The 9,856-nt window shown below is 32.7% G+C and overlaps 2 protein-coding genes across 2 annotated transcripts; one reads left to right on the top strand and one right to left on the bottom strand.

Moving 5' to 3' along the window:
• Positions 1-3,580: 3,580 nt before the first annotated feature.
• LOC116181892 lies at positions 3,581-7,273 on the bottom strand. The gene is made up of 8 exons (XM_031502339.1): positions 7,163-7,273; positions 5,927-6,051; positions 5,552-5,865; positions 5,226-5,497; positions 4,997-5,172; positions 4,537-4,696; positions 4,026-4,159; positions 3,581-3,947 (listed from the first exon to the last, which is right to left on the bottom strand). The coding sequence occupies exons 1-8, from the start codon at positions 7,215-7,217 to the stop codon at positions 3,603-3,605; spliced, it is 1,581 nt and encodes a 526-aa protein (XP_031358199.1). The 5' UTR covers positions 7,218-7,273; the 3' UTR covers positions 3,581-3,602.
• A 17-nt stretch (positions 7,274-7,290) lies between these two features.
• Positions 7,291-9,591, top strand: LOC116181891 (the record flags this gene model as incomplete). The annotated part of the gene is made up of 3 exons (XM_031502337.1): positions 7,291-7,800; positions 7,851-9,000; positions 9,058-9,591. Coding segments are annotated over exons 1-3 (1,692 nt in total), but the record flags the coding sequence as incomplete, so codon positions are not given.
• Positions 9,592-9,856: the final 265 nt, after the last annotated feature.

The raw sequence follows: 9,856 nt of genomic DNA, 5'->3' as shown, positions 1-9,856 counted from the left end.
AGTTACATTGCGATTTAAAATGACGGAAAAGAGAAAAATTGTTTTTTGGCGCCATCTATTAATTATATTGTGATTTAATATGGCAGAAATAAGAAAAATTGTTTTTTACGTCTTTCTGTAGGTAATTTTTTTTTTAAATTATCTTTTATACAGACTTTGTCCTGATAATAACAAACACAACAAAAAAAGAATTATATAATTTGGCGCAATCGCTCTGAAGTTATGCGCGTATAAGTCACAAAAATCCATCCTTCCGAAAGATCTCAGCACGGAGACCTCGTAAAAAGTATGGGACACTGTGTACCTAATGTTAAAAACGGATGTGAATTGATAATTTCATTACATATAACTATAATACTGCTTCCAAATTCCATTACAGCATTAGTATAGTTATTGCAAGTTTTTTTTATTGTAATCTATTTATATTTTTCAGTTCTCTAATTGATACCGGAAGAAACGCTGCCGGCTTGTAATTTTTTACGCCAATTCTCACACCGAAATAACACTAGTGTTGCACCTTATAATTTTCTTTTTAGTGTACACACAAAAAAGTAAATGCTGAAAACAAATATAACTGCTTTCATTTAAGTTTAAGGTATGTTCGTATATAAGCAAGTAACTCACATATTCATAGTAACTAAATCATAATTTCATAAACTAACGATATGGTTTGTTTCGGTTAAACATATGATATTCAATATTAAGTGTATGTGTTACTTGAATTTTAAGTATACGCTGTAATCAATATAAAGGAACCAATGATATATTTAATTTGAAGAAATTGTTATTTTTTATTTCAATTATGCGCTTTATTTGCAAGAAACAAATTGTTTGCTCAAGTGAAATACATTAATCAATACATGAAATCTATGGTATACTTGAGTCAAAGAGTTTCTTTATTTCATTCCAATAGTTTTTGTATTTGTTATAATCTCATTTTAAGTTTGATATGAGAGGGGATATAGTACGAGGTTCGTCCGGAAAAATTCTGATGTTCAAATATAAAATGTTTTATTAGGATAATATTAATACAATATATATAATTTATAATTAATATGACAACTAATATTAATAATATCAAAAAATACAATTGCTGATGGCAACATGTCACATTATAGATGAAACGTAAAATTCATTTTGAATATGGTGGATTATGGTTGGCATATCTCCATGCTTTGTGTCTAAATGTACAAAGGTGACGTTTTTGTCGGATATTTTAACTTTGTAAGCTTTATAATGATTATTATATTCAACTACATCCAATAAAGTGCCCAAAAAAGAAACAAGCAAATTGTTCGATAAGTTTACAAAAATATTAGAAATCTTTGCAAATTGAGGGCAACAGCCTTCTGCGCCATCTTTGGTTACCAACACACTGTTCAAATCGTATCTGATACCATTGTTTTCGTACCATGTAACACAGCAATAGTCCTGAGGATTTAAACCATTTCTTTCCAACACCACTAAGTCTTCATCTTTTACCTTCCTTGGAGATGAAAAATTCGTTTCATTGTTAAATCCTCTTTTTGCCAAAAATCTATAGCAATGTTTAAGTTGTGCTCGAAACGCTAGAGTATACGGAACATTCTTTGTATTTCTAACATTATATGCAATGTTTTTCATTTCCTTGTGTTTTGCTTCGAATCGCATGCAAGACAAATGCGAAACCGGACCCATTATTTTCATAATTCGCATATAGTGTACTAGAAAATGATGTTTTGGTTTTAATGTTCTTTTAAATAATTCTATATAAAGTTCATGGTGCTCTGATATTAGACTCTTCAGTAATTCTAAGGTGCTTGACGACATAATGGTGGAAGTGACAATATCTACAATCCCTAGTAAAATTATGTAAAATTTCCAGGTTCTATTTTCAGCGCTAACTAAATCTCCTATTATGAACCGGAAATTTCGGGTCAAGCATAACATTTCCGCGGCAGATAATATTATACACCCATTTGCTATATGTTCTTTCTTAAGACTAGGTGGTACGTTTCTTTCCCACTTTTCGTATGTGCAATATTTAATTCTCGAATTTAAATGTTCCAAGCTGAAGCAATGACTACCTATTAAGTCCTGGATAATCAAGGCCATGTCATAACGCAGGACACCTTCATAGATGTCATGCATTATATCACAAACCATATTAGTGTAAATGTGAAAATTTGGTAATCTATGCCATACACAGGTTTCCTTCAATCCTACTCGTTCATTCAAATGTATGTCATAATCTTTTTTATATCTCACTAGATTTTCGTCTTCCTGGGTCTGGGTTGTGCTATTAGATTTTAGTGTAATGCAAAATCTACAAAAATAGGTAGATGAAAAACTCTCATTAAAACCGAAAATTGTGTGCAAGCCCAAATTATCTCCTGTGATACAAGCTAGTTTGAAATACACTTTCTGTTGACCAGCGCTAATATTAATAACAATACCATCACGTTCAAGACATATAATTTCCTCGACTATTTTATCGAATAGAATTGCATTTCCACGCTGTGCTCTACTAGAGCTATAAAATAGGTAGCAAAGAAAAATGTTTTCTAGTCGAGCACAATAAGAAGGAGGTATGGTGGAAATGGTAAAATACAATGCTCCTAATTTATTGCAACCAGCATGACTGCCGAGTGGGTTACCCGTCTCAAAATCATCGAAGTATAATACTATTGGCAAAATAATTTTATTGGTATCACTTTCACTTCTCCATATGCTTCCGTTAACAATATTATACATGGGTTCCTGTCCAGAATAATCATAGCTGTCCATTAGACTGTTTTGATAATCTATTATTGTTTGGTAAACCAGAGGTACCTCCAAAAATGATTTTAAGGTCTTATTCATGGGAATATAATAACTAAAATCATTTTTTAATTCTAATACAACTTGGCCGTTGGTTTTGTGTGGGACTTGCGAAACACCAATTTTATGTTCAACTGGTTTTATAAAATATTGGGACTGTTCAAAATATTGAACGCGTTTAAATTCTGAATTTAAACTAGTAAAAGGCTTTTCTATAATTTCCAGCATTGTGAATACATATTTTAGAACACTATCTTCAATTACGTCTTGACAAACTATGTCAATACATTCCTTTATGATTTTAACCAAGCCACAGGATAGGAATTCATTAAAGTCCTCAATTATTTTTTGTATCGTAGATCTAGTTAAATTTAAATTGTCATAAAATTTTGAAATGAGCAACGGTAATGATTTGTTAAAAACAGTTTTAAAATCTTCGAGCTTTTGTTTAATTTGACAGGCAATCGGAACATTGTGAGATGAATCCTCGGATGTATCCGAGCATGTATCAGTGAGCGTGGTAGGTAACTTTAATGAAATACTAATGGTATCATCTACGTTTGAACAGATTTTTTCATCTCTATCACATAGGACATTGTTAGCTTCACTATTACTTTTATCTGAATTATGTTTTGTATGTACATGCTTTTTAAAATCACTTTTCTTGTTGTATAGTCTAGTACAATTAGGGAATGGGCATAGGAAGTAATTATTTTTATTATGTAAATATGTAACATGAAAAATGTATTTTTTGAAATTCAAAAATACGCGACCACAATCTACGCACTTCATAACGAATAGATTTACGTTTCAATGCCCTTCAAAAATGTATTAATAACCAATTCAGTGGTTGGTGTAGTTTTGTCATATGGTGTATGAATGTTATATATACACTTCTGAATTAATGTATAAATGTATTCTGACTGTACCGGGTATTGTGCATTAAATGTGTGGAATAATTTGAATAATGTGTCAAAACCCTTTGAAACACTGTCATATTGATACTTCAGAGTATCTATTACTACATAAATACAACTTATATTCACCAATGATGATCCTTGTACCAAAATATAGGGCTGCACGGTCTGTTTATGTTGAAATGCCTTTTCTTTTTGAGAAGAAATTGATTTTTCAATATCGCCGGGTGCCTATAAATAAAAAAATTAATACCTTAATTGATTAATGGTACACTTGTGAGCTATACTCGTATAATGAGAGATACTTACGATGACATGGATAATTATAGACTCTAATACTTCTAGGATTGAAAATTTCCAGTGCTTCCGTTTTTCTATTACTACTCTACCCTTTGGAGGAATCAGGTATGGCAATAAATTTAACTCTAGTAATAACTTTCCATCTGAAATACGAAACACATGTTATATAGGTATTTTACAACATTCCGAACCCTCCATAATACACTTAATGCTAATTTAATCTAACAATAAAAATAAATGTGCATTCAAACAGTGCTTGATATACCTATACACCTACAACTTAAACGAGGGAATCTCGGTTAATGTATAGTAGACATACGGTTTGGAAGAGTATATAGTACATTTTGAAAAAAACATACATTATGAATTTTCGTTTTGATTTTTTACATTGAAAACTAAGTAATGAAGTATTGAAGATTTTTTTCAACAACCCAAATCCAAGACATGCTAAGGTGGGTTGTCAAGATTACGATAGTTTTTTTGAACTTCCACAAAACTATCAATATTACTTAGTACTCACCTTCACTTTGATCTGCTTTCCATTCTTTAAGCAAATTTAAAGCGTCATTGTCTCTGACATTATTTTCATGGAGGTGTAGAACAGTTGTAAAAAATTGTTGCCATTTCATATAAAATTTCAGACCACAACCGGGGTATAACGCATCAAAATCTTGATTAATCTGCAAAAGTAGGTATATGTAAAAAATAAAATTTCGTTAAAAAAATAGGCGTCTTTTAGCCCATCCAGACACAATCAGATTTCAGACTAGACAGCATAAGTCTCACATCTAAATCTCAATTCAAATCTACTCGAAAATAGTAAATTCCAGAATCCTACCATCAACACCTCAACCAAGGGTTGAATAAATTGCAACCGAGCCAAATAGTGATACATATAGGTTTCACTCTCGAAATTCAATTAAACCAGATTTAATATACACATTAAAAACAAATCATTTAGTAAAATATTTTCTACTTACTAAAACATCTGATCTGAGGTCCTTCAAAATGGGCCACCTATTTATGAAATCAGCAACGGTACCTGGTGCGTCACGTTCAGTGTTTCGTCGAATGCCAAACGTTGTGGACCATTTCTCTACCACCACATCCCACGGTTCAGTGTTGTGTTTTAGCCACACGATATCTTCGTGATTTTCTAAAAATCGGATCATGGTACCTATACAAAAATCAATAAATGCAGTTGTTCACCTAAATTTTCTTGTATGGGAGTGGGTCGCTTAAAAACATTCTCCTCACTACAATTCTGTCCGGCCTTTCGTTTTCTCACAGGGGAAGCTTCCCCGCATATACTGACGAGATTGGACACTTTGGAAACCAATCTACCCTTCGCAGCAATTGATTTACCCGTTCTAGATTGATTTTTTTTTATTGGTGATACATAATATGTCCCTGTTGCCTCTGTGGGAAACAAGGATATTATTTTCGCTGCCAGTAATATGTAATCATCTCCTTTCAAGCGACTGAAAAATGTTACATTTTAACTTTCATGTACAATCTTGATTTTGTGAACGTACTAGTTGATAATGTGCGTATATAGATGCTTGGTTATTATGTCTACCAGACGACTACGTTGAGTATTGTCTAGTTGTTTATGTGCAGCATAGTAATTCAGAATGCTACTTCCTAAAGGGCTGGTTTGTAGAAGTGTCCGTAAATCAAACTCTGGTAGTAATGGTTTTGACACTCTTTCAAATAAATCAATTTGAGGGTTTTGGTATACTAAAAACTCATCCACAGCGGCTGTATCATCTGATAGTAAAGTTTCAGTCGATGGCAAACTTTCAATACTGGTTATGTCAGGTGCGGGTGCAGATTCAATACAAATTACCTAAAATTAAAATATTTACTGCATTAGGCTAATTTATGGAATTAAAGATTTAAAGTTTTACCGCATCATTAATCGCTAATTGATGAATTTTTATTTGCAGCTTTTTGCGGAGCCCTATTGATGGCACTAATTCTCGTAGTTCTTCCGTATTCAGAAGTTTAAATGTATCGAAATCTATATGATTATCTGAAATAATACCATTACGTAGAATATCACGAAGTTATTACGCACTAAATTTAATTGTTTCAAAATGTACAGATGATAGTTTTGTATTTATAGACCAAGTTTTAAGAAGTTACTATAACGGTTGAATATGAGATTCCCTGACGAAAAGAGACAGGTTTTCTGGGCGTATCCCCCAAAAATGGTAGTTTTAGGAGAGATGCCTTGTACACCCAGAAAAGCATATAATAGGTACTATAAGGTAAAGCAAATTGTATGAGATTTTCTCTTATTTTTCACTCTCTGATCATTTCTGAGACTATTTTGTATGAGAATGTGACATTTTTTATGTTTAAATTAAATTAAAGGAAATAATATTGTTTTTTCACTACTAGCGTCTGATGACATGATTATTAACCTTTTTTCCACTTGTAAAGTAGGCTTTCTCGGCATTTGTTCAAAGTTGTTAATAATGTGGACATTATTAACTAGTAGTCAATAATCAGAACTGTCACGCTGTCACTTTTAGAAAACACAACCCGAAATTTCGCTCAATAAACGTTTAGACAAGTTCTCTAAAATGAATAATTGCCACCATCGCCATTTCCAGAGAAATTACATACCTAAAATTATCACATTTTGAAAAAAATCGAACGAAATTACTCTTTGAAAATATCTCAATGACAGAACAAAATACGGCCTGTTTGACTTGTACTTCCACGTACTTGATTGACATGTTAAATTAAGAAACAAACAATTCTGTCCAACCGTTCACTTTCTTATCAATATAATATGTTAATTTAGAGGACTTCAAGTGCTAGTAGTGAAAAAAATAGTATATATACCACGGTAGAGAAATCTATTATTGCCTTCGCACCTTACACCCCTCGGCGCAAGCGCCTCGAGATGTAATCTTGGTGCTCAGGCAATAATACTGTACTTCTCTACCTTGATATATAATGTACTATTAGTTTACTTTGTTAATCCAAAAATAAATTATTATCGTTGCATTGTGTGTGAAGTGGTGTAAAAACAGAAATCCAAAAATGTAAAAAATATATTAGGTAGTTGTTCCATTTGAAAATTCAGTGGGTACCAGAGTAATTTCCGGTGAAACGTTACAAAGATAACTTACTTTTAAATGTTTCTATTAACTCCTCACACTCCAATTCTTTGAGGATATCGTCCATCTTATCCTATTTTGTACGGTCACGTGTATGGCACCTATGCATATAGAAATAAATTCATTTCATCCGAAGCAGGGCTGTGATTGCTAGTACAATTGTACTAAATATAGTACATTCTAAGTACACTTAGTACGCTAGTACTCCTTTAACAAATCTAGTACGCTTTGGGATCAAATAATTTTACAGTTAGGGGTGCAAACAAATACACTAATTTTAGAATCGCCTGAAGCATTTTATTGCACTAAGAACAACAGAAGGTCCTCCTTTCACCGTTCACGTCAAAATTTATGATACCTATTAATATTATACAGTCTACAGACCTGTTTACTTCTTTGCCATGACTCATCAGTTAATTCTTATCTCTATAATGAGAAAAACAGAGTACGACACTATCTCGCTGTCCGCAATACTTACCTTGCGCTTTTCTACACCCAGACCGCTTATTAGATTGCCGCGAATCGCAACCCGTTTGAACCAGTCAGTGTTTTCAAATTTGTTTATTATTAAGTTTCTTATTTATTTTCGTACCTACTTACGGAAGTGGGCGCAGCACGCAGTTGGTTAGATTTTTGTTTGAAATGGACAAGTAAGTATGAAAAAAAAATAAATTACTTAGTCTTTTAATACAACTTATAGGTTTGTGGTAAAAAATAAAAGAAACAGAGATTCATCTGTGTCAAATGAGCCGCCTAGTGCTGGTAACGGTAACACTGCACCTGTAGCTTCCACATCTACGTCCCGTGATAGAGATCCTGGTGATGTGGATGTCATATCAGAGTCAGAAACAATCGAGGAAACAATAGTTAATGAAGACCATCACAGACAAAAGAAAAAAAGTTACAAGCAGAAGTTCCGATCAGAGTGGTTGAAAGAATTTTTGTGGCTCGAGCTTAAGGATGGCAAGAATTACTGTAAAGTTTGTGCCATGCATATTAATGGAAATGTTTGTCATCTTAGGCGTCACGAGACAAGTACATCACATGTAACGAAATATAAGGCTGCAAAGAAGACTCCGCAAATTACATCATTATTAATACCAAATGAAGATGAGGTTCACTTGAGCAAAAAAATATCTTATGCAGAAGTAAAACTGTGTGCTTACATTGCCGAGCACAATTTACCCTTATCGTTAATGGATACTTTGCCTCAATTATGCCAAGATATTTTTCCGGATTCTACAATTGCCAAATCATTAAAAATTAAAAGGAATAAATGTACGGAAATAATTGTAAAGAAAATTGCTCCATTGCTTAGACAAGACCTCATCAATGATTTAAAAACAAGAAAGTTTTCCATAATCATCGACGAATCCACAGATGTGTCGACAAAAAAAAACTTGGCAATTGTTTGCCGATACTGGAAAAATAATAAAGTTGTGGATAATTTTTTGGGACTGGTTGAATTGGAAAGCTCAACTGCACAATCCATATTTAATGTGTTAAAAGACATTATGGACACTTCACGTATCCCATACAAAAACTTGGTAGCTTTTGGAGCCGATAACGCTGCAGTGATGCAAGGAAGTATAAATGGTGTACAAGCACTTCTAAGAACCCTATGTCCAAACATAGTTGTAATTGGTTGCAGTTGTCACTCGTTGCACTTATGTACTAGCCAAGCTACAAAAAAGTTGCCAAGTACAATTGAGCAATTTACGAGAGACATTTATGCTTATTTTGCACATTCATCAAAGAGGCTAAATGAGCTAAAAGAGTGCCAAGTATTTGCCAATGAAAAACCACACAAAATTTTACGCCCCAGTCAAACCAGATGGTTATCATTGCAGGTTTGTTTTACAGTTAAATCGATGCTATTCTCATATTAATTAACGTTATCATTTTAGGCAGTGGTTGATCGAATATTGGAGCAATGGAATCCTTTAAATTTATACTTCCAACGTGCTTCTTTGGAAGATAATTTGCCAACAGCAAAGGCAATATTAAATGCCCTTAGGAATCCAATTTATAAATTATATTTGTTATTTTTGTCACATATTCTTTCATTGATTAATAAGGTAAATCTAGATTTGCAAAGTGAGAAACCTAAGGCACCTATATTGTTGGAGGAACTACGCACTTTATATAAAACGATTCTCAAATATTTTATTAAAAAAGAGATTTTGGATAGGCAAGAAATAATCGATATCGACATAAAAAAGCCAAGTAGTTATATTGATATTAAGTCGATTTATTTTGGTGCAAATGCTGAACTATATCTGTCAAATCTCAATGAAAATGATATTACTAATAATGATTTGCATTCCTTTAGATTAAGATGTTTAGATTTTTATATAGAATTATGTACAGAAATTAGAAGAAGGTTTAATTTTAAGGACAAACATTTAAATTTTATTAGTAACTTTGTACCTAAAGTTGCATTATCAAAATTATCATTAACTGAAGGATTCACTTTGTTTCCAGACATTAACCTGAATTATGACATTGTAAACCAGGAATGGCAATTGCTTAGTGAATCAAAAGAGTTGCACAAACATTCCCATAATTTAGAAGAATTTTGGTCCGCTGTTAATGTAACAAAAAACGAATTAGGTGAGCCTATATATGGAAATTTAATGGAATTGGTAACTGTAGGTTTAATTACACCTCACTCTTCTGCAACGGTGGAACGAGTTTTCTCTCAGA

Source organism: Photinus pyralis, unplaced genomic scaffold (assembly GCF_008802855.1).
Source record: "Photinus pyralis isolate 1611_PpyrPB1 unplaced genomic scaffold, Ppyr1.3 Ppyr1.4_unclustered_Scaffold2716, whole genome shotgun sequence".
Classification (NCBI taxonomy): Eukaryota; Metazoa; Arthropoda; class Insecta; order Coleoptera; family Lampyridae; genus Photinus; species Photinus pyralis.
This window is presented reverse-complemented; position numbering and strand designations above follow the sequence as displayed.

What these genes read in the sequence shown, in the direction of transcription:
- LOC116181892 (XM_031502339.1), bottom strand. Translation starts at nt 7,217, where the DNA reads ATGGACGATATCCTCAAAGAATTGGAGTGTGAGGAGTTAATAGAAACA. An exon ending in TCCCATACAAGAAAATTTAG is followed by an intron (nt 5,173 to 5,225) that starts GTGAACAACTGC and finishes TCCGATTTTTAG; the next exon opens with AAAATCACGAAGATATCGTG. An exon ending in GAAAGCAGATCAAAGTGAAG is followed by an intron (nt 4,160 to 4,536) that starts GTGAGTACTAAG and finishes TTCGTATTTCAG; the next exon opens with ATGGAAAGTTATTACTAGAG.